The 23,378-nt window shown below is 37.8% G+C and overlaps 1 protein-coding gene across 1 annotated transcript in view; it reads right to left on the reverse strand.

The window, feature by feature from the left end:
• Dock3 (dedicator of cytokinesis 3) overlaps positions 1–23,378 on the reverse strand; it is a 712,604-nt gene that overhangs the window by 524,828 nt on the left and 164,398 nt on the right. Inside the window, 1 exon segment of the mRNA XM_047563117.1 lies at positions 20,102–20,142. Coding sequence (XP_047419073.1) covers positions 20,102–20,142 — 41 coding nt within the window.

A 23,378-nucleotide genomic window follows, 5' to 3' on the forward strand; every position in this document is an offset into this window, starting at 1 on the left:
GGTGATTAAAACTTCATGCCCAAAGAACAATCCATTAATAAATGGGTCAAAGAACTAAACAAATTTTTCAAAAGAGGAAATACAAATGGCTAGCAAATATATAAAAATATGTTCAACATCTCTAGCAACAGGGAAATGCAAATCAAAACTACATAAGAATTCATATCACCCCAGTTAGAATGGTAATTATCTAGAACACAAACAATAATAAATGCCAGACAGAATGTGGGGTAAAGGGTATGCTCATACATTATTGGTGGGACTGTAAATTAATATGACCACTATGGAAAGCAGTGTGGAGATTCATCAAAAACTAGGAATGAAACCGCTATATGATCCAGCTATCACACTTTTCTATATTTATCCAAAAGAACAAAAATCATCATATGGTAGTGATAAGGTCACTTCAATATTTATAGCTGCACAATTCCCAATAGCCACATAATGCAATCAAACACAGATGCCCATCAACAGAAGAATGGATCAAGAAAACATGACATATATACACAATGGAGTTTTATGCAGCCATAAAGAAGAATGAAATAATGGCATTTGCTGATCAATGGATGAAAATGGAGAAAATTATACTAAGTGAAAATAAACCAGACTCAGATAATCAAGAGCCAAATGTATTCTCTCATATGTGGAAGCTGGAGCATAATAAGGGAAAGAAGGTAGCAGGAAAGGAGATTGGCTATCATAAAGATATAAAGTAGATCAGTGGGATGGAGGAAGGAGAACAAGACAGAGCGAGGAAGGAAAGGAAAGGGATAGATATATGAAATGAAATAAACAATAGCCTGCCATATATATATATATATATATGAATGTGCCAAAATGAATGGTATACATAAATAATATATATAAAATATACATTTATAAAATATATATGTAGATATATATGTGTGTATGTATAGACAATCAAACATAAATAGATGAATGAAAGGAAGATCACTAGAAGAGAGGTGAGGGAAGAAAGGAAGGGAAGATGGAAGGGACATGGGAAGGGGGAAAATGGGGAATGAAATCAAATTCCTTGTGTGTACTGTTTTGTTAAAGTGAACCCAAATACTATGTATAATTATAATGCTCTAAAAAAGTATGAAAAGAAAGTAACACAAGAACCATGATCAAAATGTATAAGTACTTTGGGGCAAAATTAAAAGACCAAATTTAAAAATCATTGGAATCAAATAGATTTGTGAGAAACAGGCTAATGGAATGGATGCCATCTTCAGGGAAATAGTAAGAGAAAATCTCCCAAACCTTGGGAAGGAGATGGACATCCATATTTAGGGAACATTCATAACCCTAAATAGACACGATTTTTTTAAAAAACTTCCCATGACACACATTATAATTAAAATGCTTAAAATACAAAGAAAGGATAAAAATTTAAAAGCCTCCAGAGAAAACAACAGGCTACATTTGGAAGCAAGTCAAACATATTTGCTTCTGATTTCTCAGCACAGACCCTAAGGTCCAGAAGGGGGTGGAATGATGTGCTCCAAGCACTGAAAGAAAATAACTGTGAACCAATATTGCTATATTCAGCAAAACTATCCTTCAGAATCAAAGATGGAATAAAAGTCTTCAAAGATAATCAAAATCTAAAAGAATTCATGACTACTAAGCTAGCACTTAGGAAATACTTAAGAAATACTAAATAAAGAAAGAAATCAAAAACAAAATCCAGAGCTCACAAATGGACAAATCTCTTTGAAGTGTAGCTAAGTAAATAAGAAATAGGATCAAATTAAACATCAGAAATAAGATTAAATGGCAGGAATTAATAAACATCTCTCTATAATACCATTGAGTGTAACTGATACCAACTTTTCAATTCAAAGACAGGCTGGCAGAGTGGATTTAAAAAAAAGACCCAACAATCCATTGCACATCACAGAAATCTAGAACTATCCTGAGAGGACTATACTGAAAACTTACACTCCAATAAATTGAAAAACCTAGAAGAAATGAATACATTTCTAGACACAAATGACCTGCCAAAATTCAATAAAGTAGACACGGAAAACCTAAACAGACCAATAACAAGCAATGAGATACAAGCAGTAATGAGAAGATTTCCAACAAATTAAAGCCAAGGACTAGATAAAATTCTCAATTGAATTCTACTAGATCTTTAAATAAAAACTAATAATGTCAATGCTCCTCAAATTATTTCATGAACTAGAAAAGGTATGTTTTAATGAGTTTTTCATCACTGTTACCAAAATACTTGACAAGAAAAAATTAGAGGAGGAAGTTTATTTGGGGCACATGACTTCAGAGGTCTCAAGTCTACAGATAGCCAATTCCATTGCTCTGGGCCCAAGGTGAAGCAGCACAAGGTAGGGAAAGGGCCAAGCAGAGGAAAGCTGCTCAGCTCACAGCTAAGTCAGAGAAAGAGAAGAGAGAAAGAGCCATAGTGAAGATGCACTCTTTCAGTGTATAACCCCCTTGACCCACCTCCTTCAGTCAGAACATACCTGCTGACAGTACCACCCACTTCATTCAAACTAGGATGAACTAATTAGGTTACAACTCTCACAACCCAATCATTTTACTGCTGAACATTCCTGCATTAATTTAATCCGTAAAAGTGGAACACTTCCAAATTCATTCTATGAACTCAGTAGCACTCTGATAACCAAACGAGATAAAGACACATCAAGAAAAGTATAGACCAATATACCTAATGAACTCAGATGCAGAAAATATTTAATAAAGTATCAATAAATCATATTCAACAACATATTAAGAAGATTATACATCATGATCAATTTGGCTTCATTCCAGGAAGCAAGAATGGCTTAACATACATAAATCAATAAATGTAATTCACTGCATAAATAGAATTAAGGACAAAAATCACAGTTGTCAATAGATATAGAGAAAGTCCTTGACAAAATTCAGCACCACTCATGCTAAAAACACTGAAGAAACTAACAACAGAAGAAACTTACCTCAACATCATTAAGGCTATACATGACAAACATAAAGCCAACATCATAGTGAACAGGGAAAAACCAAAAACGTTTCCTTTAAAATCTGGAACAAGACACTAATGTCTGCTGTTACCACTCCTATTCAATATTGTACTAGAAATTCTAGCCAGAATAATTAGGCAAGAGAAGAAAATAAAAGGGATAAAAATGGAAAAGTAAGAAGACATTTATCACTGTATGACGTGACTCTATAATTAAAAGATTCAAACAGCTCCAACAGAAGACTGCTAGAACTAATAAATTCAGCACAGTAACAGGTAACAATTCCACTCACAATAGCCTCAAAAAAAATATCTAGGAATAAATATAACCACCAAGATTAAAGATCTCTACAATGAAAACTATAGAACACTGAATAAAGATGTTGAGAAAACACAAGATGAAAAGACTTTCCATCTTGGATAGACAGAATATTGTTAAAATGGCCACATTACCAAAAGCAATACACAACTTAAATGCAATCCCCATCAAAATACCAATGACATCCTCACAGAACTAGGAAAAAAAGTTCTAAAATTAATTTGGAAGAATAAAAGACACAGAGTAACCAAAACAATTCTAAAACTCCCCCAAAACAATGCTGGAGGCATCACAATACCCATGCTAAGTGAAATAAGCCAGACTCAGAAAGTCAAAGTTCAAATGTTTTCTCTCATATACAGAAGCTAGGGTAAACTAAGGGAAAAAGCAGGACTGGGGGAGCCCATGAAAAATTTAGGGAGATCAATGGAGTAAAGAAAGGGGATGGGAGAAGGGACAAGAAAAGGGGGGGACCACTGTAGAATGAAACTAAGCCAATTATGTCATGTACATATATGAATGTACGACAGTAAATTTCACCTTTATGTATATCTATAAAGCATCAATCAAAAAAACAATAAATACAAGGAAGACCAGTAGAATAAAGGAAGGGGAACAGGGGGAGGAGATGGAAAGAGGAAGTACTGGGGAATGAAATAGAACATATTACACTCATTGCTTGTATGATGAAGTAAAAATGAACCTCACTATTATGTGTAAAGCTAATATACTCATTGAAACATTAAAAACTAAATTGGTTGAAAAATAAATTTTATATTTTTTAAAATTAATATTCAGAAACTTTTCTATACACCAATAACAATTTTGCTGAGAAAAAATTAGAAAAACAGTATCATTCACAATTCTAGAAAAGGGCTAATTAAACCACACAATTTCAGAAGTACTATATTAGCTTAAAGTAAAAAAAAATAATGGAATCTAATCTGACAAAAAGAGCTCTGACACTGTTTAGGGTAATATGATTTAGTTTCTTCATTTATATCAGTTCATCAAATGACTACAAAGACAAATCACAAATAACTGCTCCCACAGAGTCTAAACAACTGATTCATAGGCCAAAGAACTGAGAAATAGGTATGAGGTCTGAGTACTTTTCCTTAACTCTAAAATGAAATTTTAGTTACCCTGCTAGAGAAGCCACATGAACAGAGACCCTGAGAGTACCAAATATGTGTGGTCCTGCTGAGGACAGTCCTCCAGCAAGCCACACCAAGATGCCAAACAATCCCCTTGGACTTTCTGGCCAGTTGAGATTCTAGATGACTACGGTTACAGGATGACCACAAAAGTATCTAAATAGCCACCCAACTGACCCATCAAACCACAAAACATGAAGAGATAAAATGTAATCCAATACATCTTTTGCTATGTAGCAAAAGATAAAAATTATGTTTAATATTTTAAAGGTATTATCATTCATGTTTCCCTCAATAAGGTGTTTAAACCAAGCACTGTGAATCAATTTGATACATCAATCACAAACATATAATAACTTCAATGACCATAGTCTCCACACTGATCCCCAAATATTAGTACTGGAAGCAAAGTAGAGGTGTGGCCAAGATCACAAATATTATTAAGAATAAATAAATATACAACATGTAATATACAAGTTATAGATTTCTATTCATTTATAAGAATTCTTATTTAAGTGCTAACATTTTTGGCAATTCAATCAAGATTTTTAAAATAAAATACAAATAAAAACTATTCCCATTCTTAAGACAAACTTAACATCTAAAGTGTAGTTCAAATTCAGAAATACAAGGGGAAAAAATTACCTATTGAGCTGTGGTTCTCAACCAGGAGCAATTTTTCCCCCATAACATATATGGTAATGTCTGGATTGCTTTTTCACTGTCACAACATGAGGGGAGATAGTTATTGGTATACAGTGGATAGAAGTTGTATATGCTGCTAAATATCTTAATTGCACAAGATAGCCTCCAACAGCAAAGTGTTGCCTAGCCCAAAATGTCAGTTGTGCCAAAAATGGGAAACCTGATTATAAGGAATTAAAACTTGAAGATTTTCATTCACTACAATAATTACTTCAAAACTAATAAAACGATTCTACTGGCAAAACTGATGTTTAAAACTCTGAACAATTTTATCTTTTATTGAAAAAATGTGATAATTTTGATATTTTTCTACACAAGAAAAAGAATAATACAGTAAGTATTAAGCTACAGAAACATAAGTGAAAATATTAATTATATGAAATAAGCAGAATATTTTACAAATGCATTATACTAAAGAACATCCCTAATTGTAATATAGCTGCTAATTAAAATATTTTGTTTGATCAAATTACCAATTATAAAAACAGATAAAATCTAGTATACAAAATTAGTGTTCTATACTAATATTTCGTTTACATTCAAATTTTAACAAGAATATCAGGATCAACAAATGTCTAATTAGACATTATTGGACTTTTTTTACATTTGGTATTAATAGAAATAATTTCATCTAATAACATGGTTCCACAGGACTAGTCCTATAAATAATTCAATTTACTTTTTGTCAAATACTTGATGGAAAAACAATCTAAAACCTAAATAGGCCTGCTTCAAGATAAGATTTACAGCTATGACCACATTTGCATTTTCTATACTTTCAGAAAAAAATAATTTTCATATTGCTGAGACAGAGAAAAGTCTGATACAGTTCTGTAAAGGATAAGAAAGTGATTGTGGCCACTGTAAAAAACTAACAGATCAGTGGGGACTTTTAGAACATCAGCCATGGCCCCCTTCTTCCTGCCGGGAGAAGTCTGTATTATTACCTTTAAATAAAACCTGCTTAATATGCTTGCCTTGGCATGCTTCTCTAGCGTTCAATCTTCAACATTACAAGGAGCAGAACTTGTCACCGTTAAATGGCGGTATCAGATTTGGAGGTCCCATCGAGACTTAGGCCAAGGTAAGTAAGCTTCTCTCTCCACGCACCCCACATCTGTTTGAGGTGCATCTTTCTGTCTCTTTATTTTTGGAGGGCAAAATGGGCACCCGTCAGCTACTTAAATGCATTTAGTGCAGCCGCCATTCTTCAAGACTCCTGAGAGGTTCCCGGCCCAGGCAAGTTCCAATCACCTGCTCTGTAGGCACGCTGAACTGTGCTGAAGCCATTTCCTACTTTTCTGTCCAGGCCCGGAGCGCAATTGCCACCAGTACACCGTGTCCCTAGTCCTGATCTGCCCAGGATTCGAGGAGGTAGAGGAAGGGTTGGAACAACTGCGGGGTTCTCGGCCCGGGCTACTCTCGGGTGGACCCCAAAGGTTCCTTCTCCGGACTCCCCCTCCCGACCACCCTGAGGGGTATCCAGGGTGATCGGTAGACGAGTGGCACTGAGGGAAAGCGCCAATTACCTTTGCCTCTGTGTGGGCCGTACAGTGCACAACATTCCCGCACATCCACTCCCTCCTGGATGCTCCCCTTCCCTTGCCAGTCAGACATTAGGAATTCAGACTGTAGAATTAAGGCCTGGGATGATTAGTATGAAAATGCCCAGGTTCCCTTTGTTTGCACAGTTAGCCTTCACTAGCCTAGATATCTAGAGTCTCCCCATTACTGTTCCTGTGCTTAAGTGTGCTCACGGTGTTCTCTTTAAGCTGCAAGAGGGAGGCATTTAAGAACCCCTCCCGTGAGACCCTCCAAGCAAAGGGCGTTATATGACTAACAACCAATAGGTGTCCCCTCACCCTCCGGAGATTCCTTTAGTCTACAGGGCAGAAAGATAGGCAAAAGGCACACTTTTTACTTTTGTCATCATTTTCATAATTAGGAGTTTATAGTGGCAGGAGGAAAGCACTAATGCCCTTAAGTCTGAATCCTCCCAGGGTCTCTAGCACAGGGCAAACTAGGACCCTAGCACTTTGCCAAAGAAGGCCAGAAATAACTTTGGCAAAGCCAGGTAATGAGAGACGGGTTTTTCTGGACCGTAAGGAAGCTCAAAGTTAGGGAGACGTCCCTAATACTAACTCAGAAGGGAGCTTCTCTCTCAACAGTATTGCCAGGTTCACCACTAGCCTGCATACTGCTAAATTGAAAATGATCAAGAAAAGTGCCTTTCATATGTTACCATGCTTGACATCAGTAATCTCTACCATGAGAGGAGAAAGCCTTGAGGAATCGCCTACTAAGGGACGAAAATCGAGGGAACCCTCCCAACTTAAGACAGACAAAAATAAATTTAAGGAGACTTTTGGAGGATCCTAAAAAATATTGAGATGTTTCAAAACTTATGCCAGGTATGACTTCACCTGGAAAATTATGCTATTAACCATCTAGAGAACAGGCAGTTCCCAGAAACCATACTAATTGGGATTCGAATAATGAGTAGGATGCCTAAAAAAACTATTATGTAGCCTTCAGGAAAGTCCTGCTATTTTCATGGAGAGACTTAGGAAAGCAATAAGAAAACACACCACTCTGAATCCTGAATCCATAAAGGGCCACCTACTTTTAAAGTATAAATTTATCATTTAGTCAGCCCCAAATATTTAGAGGAAATTACAAAAATTGGCACGTGGCCCTGATCAATCCTCAGATGATCTTCTCCAGCTTGCACCTTCCATTTTTTAACAGACATCAAAAAGAAAGAAAAAGGGAACATAGGCAAGAAAAAGGACTTATTAAAGATCATTCAAAATTTCAGAAACTTTTAATGCCTTGCAATAGTCCATGCAATTCGCCCATTTTAGGAGTTAAAAAGCAAACTGCCTAGTTCAGAACCTTAGAATAATGAAGCAGTAATTTCCCCCACCCTGTAGTTCTTAATCCATACACTTTTATCTTGGATTCCAACTGCTGCTTGGTTTACTAAGTTAGATTTAAAAGATGACTTTTCCTGTCTATGCTAGACTCTGAATAGCAATTTCTGTTTGCCTTTGAGGAACCAGATACTGTATCTCAACTAACCTAGACAGTGTTGCCTCAGGATTTAGATAGCCCTCACCTGTTCCGGACAAACCTTAGCTAAGGACTTAACAAAATTCAAGATAAAACATCTGTGATTGTTCTCCAGTAAGTAAATTACATCCTGTATGTGCCTCCACCCAAGAGGAATATCTAAATGCCATTATGGAACTACTAAACTTCTTAGCTAATAGGAATTATAAGATCTCAAAGATAAAGCTTAATTATGTCATCAACAGGTTCAATACTACAGAAAATAGCCACCATAGGACAATATTCTGCCCCAGAAATATCAAGAAGGGGCCTTACTTCAAGCTCCTGTCCTCAGCTTACCTATGAAGCAAGATTTAACCTGTTTGTCACAAATGGGAAAAAAATCCTGGATAGGCAGCCATAGGCAGCTCAATAACCAACGGCATATCTCAGTGAGGAACTTACCAAGTACCTTCATTCTCAAAAGTAATAAAAAATAAGGTCTCATAATTTTCTTTGACATCCAACCTGTCCTGATAGAGATGGCTAAAATGCCCTAGGCACAAGGTTTCTGTTAAAACCTGTTAGATCATTCCAGATCTCAGTCATGGCTTACATTGAAATGTAAATAAAAGAAGTCTAAAGGCTCAGTAGGAGACCAGTCTCAAACCCAAGGAAAAAAAAGGCAAAAAGAGCCTTACCTAAACTCCAGCAAAAGTAAATTTTATGGTGCTTTACTAAAGTAATTGACGGCCGTATCATTTTTCCAGGACTCTTGTTTTTTTTAATTATATGTTTTTTTTTTGAGCTCATGAATTCTTTGATCAGTTCCATTTTTTATTCAACTAGAGTTTTTGAACATCTGTTACACTGCAATGGAGATTCACCTATAAAGTTACAAGGCCTTTGATTTTTGTGTTATTTGTATGTCGTGCTGTCTGATGTCATGTTTTGTCTGTATCAAAACTGAGCGCTCCTAAAATTAAAATTTAAAAATGGATCCAGATACTCTTAATTCACGTGATTTAAAAGGTTCAATTTAAATTGGGTAAACTAAGGAAAGTAAAATGTCTTTGAAAATAACTCGCAAGTCTCTAGGTGGTCAAGCTAATAAAATATTGATGTTAATAAAATGTCTAATATCAATTGTTTCTAGGACTTTTCTTCAACAGGAAAGAGACAGCAAATACTGTTCAGGACACTTGTCTGATATCTTGGTTTTTACAGAATAAGTGAATTAGAGTTATCATGTATGGGATTACTCAAATGTGCTTGTAGAGACATCTGATTAATTTACAAAGTTAAAATTCTAATTGTTAAATAACATCAAGTACTCTTAACTCCTTAAATTCCATGGGGTATCATACTTAAACATTACTGGTGTTTTCATAGGTTAGTAAATAAAAGGGTTTAAACTTGCTTTGTGTCATCACTAAACTAAAAACAAGGTTACTAAGAGTTATGTCCTAACAAGTGCAATTCTATATACAAAGGGTCCCAAAAGTTTCAACTGTGTTTCAATTAGAGTACTATAAACAACAAAATATTTAATCTTATTAAAATAGAGTAATTTATCTAAATTCAGAAATTTCATAAGAGTTGTTTCAGAATGTGAACAAAAAGGGGTCAACAAATAGGAAAGAGAAAATAAAAGGTTCTGGGTATGGAAATATATTAAGTAAAAGGGAAAAGGAAATGTTTCTAGGTAAGAAAGTGCTTGTGTGATGAAGTACATGAGGGTCTAAGTAACTTCTAAGAAAGTCTGTATGTAAGTAAAAGGCAGGTTTCAACAAGTTTGCGTGTAACTAAGTTGGTTGTATGTATGTGAGACAGCTAAAGCTATTTGAGGTTTTTCCTAAGGTGAAATACTAATGTTCTGAAATAAACCAAAGTTTAATCTATATGGTAAAATGACAAGTTTTTCTTAGAAACACTAATTTACTCTTAACTTTGTGTCTATTAAGTTTTATTCTTTAGAACAATTAGTCTTAAAAATTGGGGTTTATACAATTATGGTTAAACAACTGTTAGAGTATTGTACTATGTTACAGAGTCTAAATTTTTCTTTAAAAACTAAATTTGGTGAGATAAAAGTGTCAAGGTAATTGTGAAATGGTCACTAGTTATATATTAAATGTGTTCACATTTTCCAGGTATACAAGTTTTTAAAGCAGGGAATTTATCAAGCTCTGCTATTCTCCAGATTAAACGTGTCTGTAATGGTAATCTTAAACTTATAAAGAGTAAATTTTATTGGGGATTTATTTCTATCATTTAATGTTCTATTATAGGACCTGTTATCAATAGGGTATATGTAAACTTCGTTACTTTTTACACTGAGATAAAGAATTTCAAATGTAAATGTATTTCTAAACGTTAGAGCCTGACTTGTTTAAAGGTTAATTTTATGAACATGAAAACATTTTGCCACTTTAACACACAAAAGGAAAGTTAAAAGCTCTCTCAGCCTTTCTTTGATTCATGTTTTAGATACAATGTTAAATTGTGTTAATTATAAAGTTTATATAGACTCAGGAAACAGTATATGTAAACTATTTAATGATATTTAAGGAAGAAGCAAAGATCAACATCAGAATTAGAACACTTAAGATTTGTACAGAGTCACGCCTTACCTGAGATAAGGCTCTGCCTCCCACCTTACTGCATGTTATAGTGACTCCAAAATAATTCAGACTTCAGCTTAAAGTTATAGTCAAAACATTGGTTCTTGTAAAAGTACTGTGATCTCAAATAGGGGATATAATGTGGTTCTCAGTCAAAATTCAAGATAGCTATTATAGAAGCTGAATATATTTTTACTCTTGCTAATTTCATTTTGTAGAACTGTTACCTGTTAATGTTTTGCAAAAGTAGCTGCTTCAAGAACACACAACCGAAGATGGCGGACTAGAGGGCGGCTGCATTTCACGCTGCTCCAGGACGCAAGATTCAAAAGAGGAGATAGTGAGAGACTTGGGACCAACTCAAAGCTGCCGGGTGAGTCTCTCCTGTTGGGGAGGCGTCCCGGATGGGGCGGTAGCCCCGGAACGCAGGGAATTTGTGAAGTGGAGTTGCTCGGCGAGACGCCCCTCCCCCCACTGGAGCGGTAAACACGGACAACTGGGATCATCGTAGAGGAGGCGGCTCAGCATAGCGCTTGGACTCGAGCAGCCGCTGGGGCTCCGGGCGGCTGCCTGGGGAGGAGCTGCGTGGTGAGCTGTTTGGCCCAGAGTGACCGCTTCCGAACACCGGGGGGTTGCCCGGAGGAGGAGGAGAGGCCCGGCGGGTCGCTTGGGTCTAGGAGTGACTGCATCAGAGCCACGGGCAGTTGCCAGAGGAGGAGCTGCGTGGTGAGCTCTTTGAACTCAGAGTGGGCGCTCCTGAGCGCCGGGGGACTGCCCGGAGGAAGAGGAGGAGCACGGCGGGACGCTTGGTCTGGGAATGACTGCATCAGAACCACAGGCGGTTGCCAGAGGAGGAGTTGCGTGGTGAACTGTTTGAACTCAGAGCTAGCGCTCCTGAGTGCCGGGAGGTTGCCCGGAGGAGGAGGAGGAGCGTGGCTTGTTGTTTGACCTGGGAGTGACTGCATCAGAGCTGCGGGCGGTTGCCAAAGGAGGAGCTGCGTGACGAGCTGTTTGAACTCGGAGCAGCTGCTCCAGAACACTGGTGGCCTGCCTGGAGGAGGAGAGCGGTGGGACGCTTAGTCTGTGAGTGACTGCATCAGAACCACAGGCGGTTGCCAGAGGAGGAGGCGAGTGGTGAGTTGATTGGACTAAAAGCAACCGCTCCGGAACACCGGTGGCCTGCCTGGAGAAGGAGCGTGGTGAGTCACCTGGTCTCGGAGCCACCGCTCCTGAACACCCGGGCGGCTACCCCAAGGAGGAGGAGGAGGAACAGGGCGGGTCACTTGTACTTGGAGTGACTGCCTAGGGCTACGGGTGGTTGGTGGGAGGAGGAGACCCAAAGTGAGTTGTTTGGATTCCTAGTGACTGCGTCGGAAACCGGGCGGCTGTCCGGAGGAGGAGGTGTGTGGCGGGTCTCTGTGTCTCGGAGCTATTGTACGGGGCTCCAGGTGGTGGCTCAGGGGAGGGGCTGCAAAGCCAGGCGATTGGTGCAGAGCAGGGTCCCAGGAGCTAGGTGGCTTCTTGCTGGAAGAGCCGCACAGAGACACGCCTAGGGGCGGAGCGAAGTTTCCAGGGCGGCGGGCAGACTCTCTGGGAGAGGCAGCCTAAGGAGACTCGCCTGCGAAGGGTGAGGCTCCCAGGCCCAGGACGTAGGTCCGGGCCCCTGGGATCGTTGCAGAGGAAGACAGCCCAGCCCAGGGGGTAGTTGTAGATTGAGGGGAACCTCTAGGAGGGCAACTGACTAGCGAGACGTCCCCACCGAGTGACTCTTCCCGGCCAGGGGAGGTTTTCCCACAGGGACAGTAAAGTCAGAGACATAGGCACAAACAGGCCTTGCCTCAGCCCGCAGCCTACTTCCCTGTTGGATGACCATTGGTCAACAAGTGGAGACACCTCTGCCCACTATCAGGGAATATACGCCACCTGAGGGTCACCACCCTAGAGAGGCAGCTTCTTCGTGGAGCTCTGCATTATCAACCTCCTCCAACACTTCAGGCTACTGAAGGATAAGAGGGGATATACTAACAATCTTCAGGGACATTGTAAGATGATGGAGGAAATCTGCAATATCTTAATGACCCACTGATCCCTGAACAATATGAGAAAACAAGGGAAGAAAATGCCCCAAACAAATCTAGATGTTACATCAATAAAAGCCAACGACAGCATGGCAGAAGAAATGACAGAAAGGGAGTTCAGAATGTACATAATTAAAATGATTAGGGAAGCAAACGATGAGATGAAAGAGCAAATGCAGGCATTGAACGATCGCACCAATCGACAGTTAACAGAGCAAATTCAGGAAGCAAAAGATCATTTCAATAAAGAGTTAGAGATATTGAAAAAAAACCAAACAGAAATCCTTGAAATGAAGGAAACAATAAACCAAATTAAGAACTCCATAGAAAGCACAACCAATAGGATAGAACAGCTGGAAGACAGAACTTCAGATATTGAAGACAAAATATTTAACCTCGAAAACAAAGTTGAACAAACAGAGAAGATGGTGAGAAATCATGAACAGAATCTCCAAGAACTATGGGATATCATGAAGAGGCCAAATTTGAGAATTATTGGGATTGAGGAAGGCTTAGAGAAACAAACCAAAGGAATGAACAATCTATTTGAAGAAATAATATCAGAAAATTTCCCAAATCTGAAGAATGAAATGGAAAATCAAGTCCAAGAGGCTTATAGGACTCCAAATACACAAAATTACAACAGACCCACACCAAGGCACATTATAATGAAAATACCTAACATACAAAATAAAGACAGAATTTTAAAGGCTGTGAGAGAAAAGAACCAAATTACATTCAGGGGGAAGCCAATACGGATATCAGCAGATTTTTCAATCCAGACCCTAAAAGCTAGAAGGGCCTGGAACAACATTTTTCAAGCTCTGAAAGAAAATGGATGCCAACCAAGAATCTTATACCCAGCAAAACTTACCTTCAAATTTGACGATGAAATAAGATCATTCCATGATAAACAAAAGCTAAAAGAATTTACAAAAAGAAAGCCAGCATTACAGAACATTCTCAGCAAAATATTCCATGAGGAAGAGATAAAAAACAAAGAAGCAAATCAGCAAAGGGAGGAATTATCCTAAAGGAACTGTCAAATAAAGGAGGAACCAAGATGTGTCAAAAATTTTAAATATGAACCAAATGACTGGGAATACAAATCATATCTCAATAATAACCCTGAATGTTAATGGCCTGAATTCATCAATCAAAAGACATAGACTGGCAGATTGGATTAAAAAGAAAGATCCAACAATATGTTGCCTGCAAGAGACTCACCTCATAGAAAGAGATACCCATAGACTAAAGGTGAAAGGATGGGGAAAAACATACCATGCACATGGGCTCAGCAAAAAAGCTGGAGTATCCATCCTCATTTCAGATAAAGTGGACTTCAAGCCAATGTTAGTTAGAAGGGATAAAGAAGGACATTTCATACTGCTTAAGGGAAGCATAAATCAGCAAAATATAACAATCATAAACATCTATGCCCCAAACAGTGGCTCATCCATATATGTTAAACAAATCCTTCTCAATTTTAGAAACCAAATAGACCATAACACAATAATACTAGGTGATTTTAACACGCCTCTTTCACCACTGGACAGATCTTCCAAACAAAAATTGAACAAAGAAACCATAGATCTCAATAACACAATCAATAATTTAGACTTAACAGACATTTATAGAATATACCATCCAACCAAGAGCGAATACACTTTCTTCTCAGCAGCACATGGATCCTTCTCTAAAATAGACCATATATTATGCCACAAAGCTAATGTCAGCAAATACAAGAAGATAGAGACACTACCTTGTATTCTATCAGATCATAATGGATTGAAGTTACAAATTAATGAAAGAGTAAAAAACAGAAACTACTCCAACACCTGGAGATTAAACAATATGCTACTATATGATGAATGGATAACAGAAGATATTAGGAAGGAAATTAAAAAATTCTTAGAGGTAAACGAGAACAAAGAAACAACATATCAAAATCTCTGGGACACTATGAAAGCGGTACTTAGAGGAAGATTTATTTCATGGAGCGCATTTAATAAAAGAAGTAAAACTCAAAAAATAAATGACCTAACACTACAGCTCAAAGCCCTAGAAAAAGAAGAACAGACCAACACCAAAAGTAGTAGAAGACAGGAAATAGTTAAACTGAGAGCTGAAATCAACGAAATTGAAACGAAAGAAACAATACAAAAAATTGACAAAATAAATAGTTGGTTCTTCGAAAAAATAAACAAAATTGATAAACCTTTAGCCACACTAACAAAGAGAAGACGAGAGAAACCCAAATCACTAAAATTCGGAATGAACAAGGAAATATCACAACAGACACGACCGAAATACAAAACATAATTAGAAGCTATTTTGAAAATCTATACTCCAACAAAATAGAAAATTTCGAAGACATCAACAGGTTTCTAGAGACATATGAATTGCCTAAACTGAACGAGGAGGACATACACAATTTAAATAGACCAATTTCAAGTAATGAAATAGAAGAAGTCATCAAAAGCCTTCCAACAAAGAAAAGTCCAGGACCAGATGGGTTCTCAGCCGAGTTCTACAAAACTTTTAAAGAAGAACTCATTCCAATACTTCTCAAAGTATTCCAGAAAATAGAAGAGGAGGGAACTCTCCCAAACTCATTCTATGAAGCCAATATTACCCTGATTCCTAAACCAGACAGAGACACATCGAGGAAAGAAAATTTCAGACCAATATCCTTAATGAACATCGACGCAAAAATTCTCAACAAAATTTTAGCAAATCGCATACAAAAACATATTAAAAAGATAGTGCACCATGATCAAGTGGGTTTCATCCCAGGGATGCAAGGTTGGTTCAACATCAGGAAATCAATAAATGTCATTCACCATATCAATAGACTTAAAGTCAAGAATCACATGATTATTTCAATAGATGCAGAAAAAGCATTTGATAAAATACAGCACCCCTTCATGCTCAAAACACTAGAAAAAATAGGGGTAGTGGGAACATTCCTTAACATTGTAAAGGCCATCTATGCTAAACCCATGGCTAATATCATTCTTAATGGTGAAAAACTGAAAGCATTCCCTCTAAAAACTGGAACAAGGCAGGGATGCCCTCTTTCACCACTTCTATTCAATATCGTCCTTGAAACTCTAGCCAGAGCAATTAGACAGACCAAAGAAATTAAAGGGATACGAATAGGAAAAGAAGAACTCAAACTATCCCTATTTGCTGATGATATGATTGTATACTTAGAGGAACCAGGAAATTCCACCAGAAAACTTTTAGATCTCATAAGTGAATTCAGTAAAGTAGCGGGATATAAGATCAATGCACATAAATCGAAGGCATTTTTATATATAAGCGATGAATCTTCAGAAAGAGAAATTAGGAAAACTACCCCATTCACAATAGCTTCGAAAAAAATAAAGTATTTGGGAATCAATCTCACAAAAGAGGTGAAAGACCTCTACAATGAGAACTACAGAACACTAAAGAAAGAAATTCAAGAAAACCTTAGAAGATGGAAAGATCTCCCATGTTCTTGGATAGGAAGAATTAATATTGTCAAAATGGCCATACTACCAAAAGTGCTATACAGATTCAATGCAATTCCAATTAAAATCCCAATGATGTACCTTACAGAAATAGAGCAAGCAATTATGAAATTCATCTGGAAGAATAAAAAACCCAGAATAGCTAAAGCAATCCTTGGCAGAAAGAGTGAAGCAGGGGGTATCGCAATACCAGATCTTCAACTCTACTACAAAGCAATAGTAACAAAAACGGCATGGTATTGGTACCAAAATAGAAAGGTGGATCAATGGTACAGAATAGAGGACACGGACACAAACCCAAATAAATACAATTTTCTCATACTAGACAAAGGGGCCAAAAATATGCAATGGAGAAAAGATAGCCTCTTCAACAAATGGTGCTGGGAGAATTGGAAATCCATATGCAACAGAATGAAACTAAACCCATATCTCTCACCATGCACAAAACTAAACTCAAAATGGATTAAGGATCTCGGAATCAGACCAGAGACCTTGCATCTTATAGAACAAAAAGTAGGTCCAGAGCTTCAACATGTCGGCTTAGGACCAGACTTCCTCAACAGGACTCCCATAGCACAAGAAATAAAAGCAAGAATCAACAACTGGGATAGATTCAAACTAAAAAGCTTTCTCTCAGCAAAGGAAACTATCAGCAATGCAAAGAAAGAGCCTACAGAGTGGGAGAAAATCTTTGCCAATCATACTTCAGATAGAGCGCTAATCTCCAGAATCTATAAAGAACTCAAAAAACTCTACACCAAGAATGTAAATAATCCAATTGACAAATGGGCTAAGGAAATGAATAGACACTTCACAGAAGAAGATCTACAAGCAATCAACAAACATATGGAAAAATGTTCAACATCTCTAGTAATAAGAGAAATGCAAATCAAAACCACCCTAAGATTCCATCTCACCCCAATTAGAATGGCAATTATCAAGAATACAACCAACAACAGGTGTTGGCGAGGATGTGGGGAGAAAGGTACACTCTTACATTGCTGGTGGGGCTGCAAATTAGTGCAGCCACTCTGGAAAGCAGTGTGGAGATTCCTTAGAAAACTTGGAATGGAAACACCATTTGACCCAGCTATCCCACTCCTTGGCCTATACCCAAAGGACTTAAAATCAGCATATTACAGAGATACAGCCACATCAATGTTCATAGCTGCTCAGTTCACAATAGCCAGATTGTGGAACCAACCTAGATGTCCTTCAATTGATGAATGGATAAAGAAACTGTGGTATATATATACAATGGAATATTACTCAGTCATAAAGAATGATAAAATTATGGCATTTGCAGGCAAATGGATGAAACTGGAGAATATCATGCTAAGTGAGATAAGCCAATCTCAAAAAACCAAAGGAAGAATGATATCGCTAATAAGTGGATGATGACACATAATGGGGGTGGGAAGGGTTAGTGTTGGGGTTGGAGTTGGGTTTAGGGAGGGGGGCAGGAATGGAGGAAGGAAGGACTGTATAGATGGAGGGGAAGGGTGGGAGGGGAGGGGGGAAGGGAAAAAATGGCAGAATGAATCAAACAACATTACCCTATGTAAATTTATGATTACACAAATGGTATGCCTTTACGCCATGTACAAATAGAGAAACAACATGTATCCCATTTGTTTACAATAAAAAGAAAAAAAAAAAAAAAAAAAAAAAAAAAAGAACACACAACCTAGGTAACTTTTGATAATAACCCATCACCTATAGAACAGATAGCGGTAACTTCCAGTACTAATACGAACTCCAGCTAGATAAAAGGGTAAATAACTGTAAAGTTATGGACACTGAAGTTAAAGCCCAGTACTCTTACTTTATGACTGGTGAGACTGGCTTGCTGGATGATTAAAATCAAACTTAGAAATTGGAATTAAATACAGAGGCCAAGAAAAAAAACAGTATCTTGCCCTCAAAGTCAGCCTGAACCCAGGGAATAAGAGAACTTCTCTAAGGAGCGCTGCAACTCTGGGTCACACAACCTCCTGATCAAGGAGATTGTTGAGACTAGAGGATGAAAAATCACTCAGTGCATCTGCTACAGAGGAGGGTCATGGAAAAAGGGAGACATCCCTTGATGATTCCAAAGGAAGCCATCTCATCAAGGAGACCCTGCCTAACCAATGGCACTGGTGGAGCTAAGAAGCTGCTCTTAAGTTCTCTACGAGTGGCCCCAGTGGGAACTCAGCTGAATCTTTAACAAGACAGGAACAGGTCAGTTTGACCAGCTTGATCTTAAGACACCCAGCAAAACAGTTAAAACCAAAATATAGCCATTCTTGGGCATTTAAAAGAAAAAATAGTTAAATGTAACTTAAGATGTACCCTTGTATTAGCACACTAGAATAAAGACTGGAAGCTACAAATGAAAGAAAGATTCTTCAGCAAATGTGCCTGATAACTATCAAGAGAAACTGCCAGAGTCAGAAGTTTTTAGTCAGTTTAAGACCTTCCTAAGCTACACAGGTAGACTTAAGCTATGTTTGCTCATATGATTATCTAGCCCTAAGTAACAGAAGTATAGAGAGCTCTACTAAACACAGATTATACCAATAAAGGGATATTTTACAAAAATCAGATGACATTAAGTAGCTTAACTATATTTTCTGGGGACATCTATGACATTAAGAGTTAAATGTTGTGTTTACATTCCTGATAACCTGGACAACGTTAAAGTCCCCAAATAAAGGCCTTGTCCTCTCCGACCTTTGTTAGGCTGCATTATGGGAACAATTTCTCAGTTCTTCCACCTCCTGGTGAGAGTTTAACTTCTGTCATTTTCACGATACTCAGTGGCCTGTTCCAGATGCTGCAACATTTACTTTGTACTAATCTCATTTCAGTACTCATGTCTTTTTGTTCTTCTATCATAGAAGCACCCACCCCCAGATGACTTTACAACCTGTTCTTCCCCAACCAGACTTCTACCTTGAACCCCTCGATTGACCCGATTTTTAAAAAAGGAACTCCAAACTGCTTGCCCCTCGCTGCCTGCTTTCAGCTTCGAAGCAGCCAGAACGATCGGTGCCCCCTTTCTTTTCCTTACAGCAGTTAGGAGTTCCTAAAGCTAAAGGGGGAAATGAAGCCAGAATTAAGGACAGGTAGTTAGTGTAGAAATAGGGAATCCGGTCAATTCAAGGAAATGAAGCCATGAAGCCATCTGCCTCTGGAAGTTGGAGACTGCCCCTGGAAGAATGGAATGTCAAGGATCTCCAGAGGCCATTGATTACCAAATTTACCTGCCTTTATCAAGGACTGCAAACAAGAGGCTGCTAATTGGTGCCCCCTGGGTCCTTATCTACCTGAATCCCCCTGGCCCTCCCCCTGCCCATGGTTTCTCACTTAATGCTAAACCAGGCCTAGTCAGTAGGCAGGAAAGAGAGATAAGGGGGGAGAAAACTGGAGAACAAAAGATACTTTAACCTATAAAAGATGGAGGGTGCACTCACTTCTTGGGACTTTTAGAACATCAGCCATGGCCCCCTTCTTCCTGCCGTGAGAAGTCTGTATTATTACCTTTATATAAAACCTGCTTAATATGCTTGCAAAAAAAAAAAAAAAAAACTAACAGATCAGTAAAAGTTGTTATTTTATCAAACATACTTAGGCATCTCCTTCTGGGATTAAAAAAACTAACAAACTTTTCATTACCTTTACATTTGGCTTCTTTGTTGACACTCCTCTGTACCAACCTAAAAGAAAGCATACAAAAGATATTAAAATGATACTGTTGTCTTTTTTTTGTAAGAGACTTAATAGAATATTTTTAGAAAAAATAAATTAATACAAAGCTCTCCTTAACATACCAACTGTGACTTTATTAGGACCTAGAATTGTCCTAGTAATTTACTTCAAAAGGAAGAGTTTTTGTTACTACAGTCCCAATTTTCATCACAGAGCACACATCCCTTAAGAAACAAGGCATTAGAAAATATCTTAAAGTACTCAACTGCACAAAAAAATCCAAATATATACATTAGAGGCAAAGAAATTCCAAAAATATTGAGTGGTTTTGTTGCAGACAGGGAGTACAACTTAAGACTTTTGTTTCCTGATCTCATTCAATCTCACATGCAGTATACTATACTACTCTCATTTCTTTGCCTTCTAGTTATTAAAGTCAACACCCCTGTAGCACAGATACTTCTCAACACCCCCCACCCAGCCCTCTCTACACCCCCCATATTTATCTCCTTTCAGCATTCATACACAGCAATACTAACAAGATTTCCAATTACATGATAGAAACAATTTTCAGGGAAAAGGAAATTGTATTACCATATTTTCTCAATTCCAATCTATTCTTTTCAGAGCTCTGCTATGGTTTCATTACTAGGGTTGAAGAGGAAGCAGTTCCTGCATGTAGGAGGGCAAGCCAAGAGTTGTATTTTTAAAGGAGAAAGATAAAAAAAAGAAGTGGAGATTATTAATAATAGCTAATATTACATAAGAATTTATTGGGTGTTTTTGGTACCAGGAATTGAATGCTGGGGCTCTTAACCACTGAGCCACAACCCCAGTCCTTTTCATTTTTTATTTTGAGACAGGGTATCATTAAGTTGCTTAGGGCCTCATTAAGTTGCTGAGCTGAACTTGAACTTGTGATCCTCCTATCTCAGTCTCCAAAGCCTTATATACTGAAATTGAAAGCTTATTCCCTGTATTCACATTTAAGTCTCCTAACAAAACTATGAGGAAAAGAATCAACTATTTCTCCCCTGAAACAACAAACAACAAAAGAAAAGAAACCTTTATTTCTGTTTAGGTCAACAACTGAGATAATAAGTTTCATTAACTCACTTTACACATTAAATCTCAATTTCTTTACTTTTTAAAAAAGTGATAATCTTACCAACATGATACTTTTTGTGATAAGCTCAATGGTAGAGCACTTGCCTAGCACGTGTGAGGTACTGGGTTCAAGCCTCAGGACCACATAAAAATAAATAAATAAAATAAAGGTATTGTGTCCATCTAAAACTAAAAACATTTTAAAAAAAAAAAAGAAACACAATGACATCAGAATGATTTGGGAGAGTAAGGCTCTCCAAAAAGTCTCTTCTCAAATAAAAACCGAAAGAACACTACAAAACTACAGTGGTCAAGGCAGAGGGCTACTAATGAAAGAACAGACAAATAGATCTACAGAATTAAATATAAACATGCAGAAATAGACAAACAGAATCAACTGATCTTTGACAAAGGGGCAAAGGTAATACAATGAGGAAATAAAACAATGTTTTCAACAAATGGTGCTAGAACAACTGAACATCCCCACACAAAAAATAAATATGGACACAGACCTTATACCAGTCACAAAAATTAACTCATTTTTCATATGTTTATTAACTACTGCATTTCTTCTTTTTAGAAGGGTATATTAAGTTCATTTGCCATTTTCTCTAATCTTTTTACTTGGGTTTTTGTTGTTACTTTCTTTGAGTTCCTTATATATTATAGATATTAGCCCTCTGTCAGATGAAGAGTTGACAAATATTTTCTCATATTCACTCTGCTGATTGTTTACTGTACATAAGCTTTTTAGTTTGATGTCATCCCATATGTGAATTTTCCTCATTTCCTGCACTCTGGGGGTCCTATCCAGACAATCTTTGCCTGTACTAATGTCTTGAAGTATACTCCTTGGGTTTTCTTCCAGTAGTTTCAGATTTCTAATCTTGATCCATTTTGAGTACATTTTTATACAGGGTGAGAAATAAGGGTAAAGTTTCAATCTCTTGTATGTGGATATCCCATTTTTCTGACATCATTTATTGAAAGGCTGTCCTTTCTCTAATGTATTTTTGGCCTCTGTGGGGAATCATTTGGAGATAGATATATATATATAAACATGTTTACTGCTGGGTTTTCTATTCTGTTCCACTGGTGTAAATGTATTTGTACTGATACCTGGTTATTTTTCTAGCTCTGGCTCTGTATGTCTTCAAATAAGAAATTGTGCCTTTTTCCCAAAATTGCTTTGGCAATTCAGGGCCTTTTATGCTGTCATATAAATCTTAGTTACTGTTTTCTAGCTCTATGAAAAATTTCATTGGTATTGTGATGAGGATTACATTGTATCTATAGATTCACTTTGGGAAGCACAGACATTTGAACACTATTAATTCTTCTAATAAATTAACATGGAAAGTCTTTCTTTTTTAATATCATCTTCAATTTCTTTCATCAATGTTGTGCAATTTTCATTGTAGAGGTTTCTCATTTCCTTTGTTATTTATTCCTAGGTCGGTCAGTCGGTAGGGTGTGTGTGTGTGTGTGTGTGTGTGTGTGTCTCTGTGAGTGTGTGTGTCTCTCTCTCTCTCTCTCTCTCTCTCTCTCTCTCTCTCTCTCTCTCCCCCTGCAGGTACCGTGAATGGAATTGCTTTCATGATTTCTTTCCCAGCAAACACATTACTAATGAATAGAAAAGCTACCAATTTTTTAGGTTGATTTTGTATCCTGATACTTTACCAAATTCATTTGTCAGTTCTAGAAGTTTTTTGGTAGGTTTTTCTATATGTATATCTCATCTGCAAATAGAAATATGTTTTCCCCGGTCCTAGTTATGTCTTTTCTTTCTTTCTCTGGCCAAACTCCTCTGGCTAAAACTTCTAGTACTATATTTAAAAAGAGCAGTGAGGACTCAGAGCAACCACTGGGGCTCCGGGCGGCTACCTGAGGAGGAGCTGCGTGGTGAGCTGTTTGGACGAAGAAAGACCGCTCCTGAACACCGGGAGGTTGCCCGGAGGAAGAGGAGAAGTGCGGCGGGTCACTTGGTCTAGGAGTGACTACATCAGAGCCACAGGCGGTTACCAGAGGAGGAGCTGCATCGAGAGCTGTTTGGACTCAGAACAACCGCTTCTGAGCACCGGGCGGTTGCCCGGAGGAAGAGGAGGAGCGCGGTGGGTCGCTTAATCTAGGAGTGACT

The sequence above is a fragment of the Sciurus carolinensis genome, chromosome 9 (assembly GCF_902686445.1).
Source record: "Sciurus carolinensis chromosome 9, mSciCar1.2, whole genome shotgun sequence".
Classification (NCBI taxonomy): domain Eukaryota; kingdom Metazoa; phylum Chordata; class Mammalia; order Rodentia; family Sciuridae; genus Sciurus; species Sciurus carolinensis.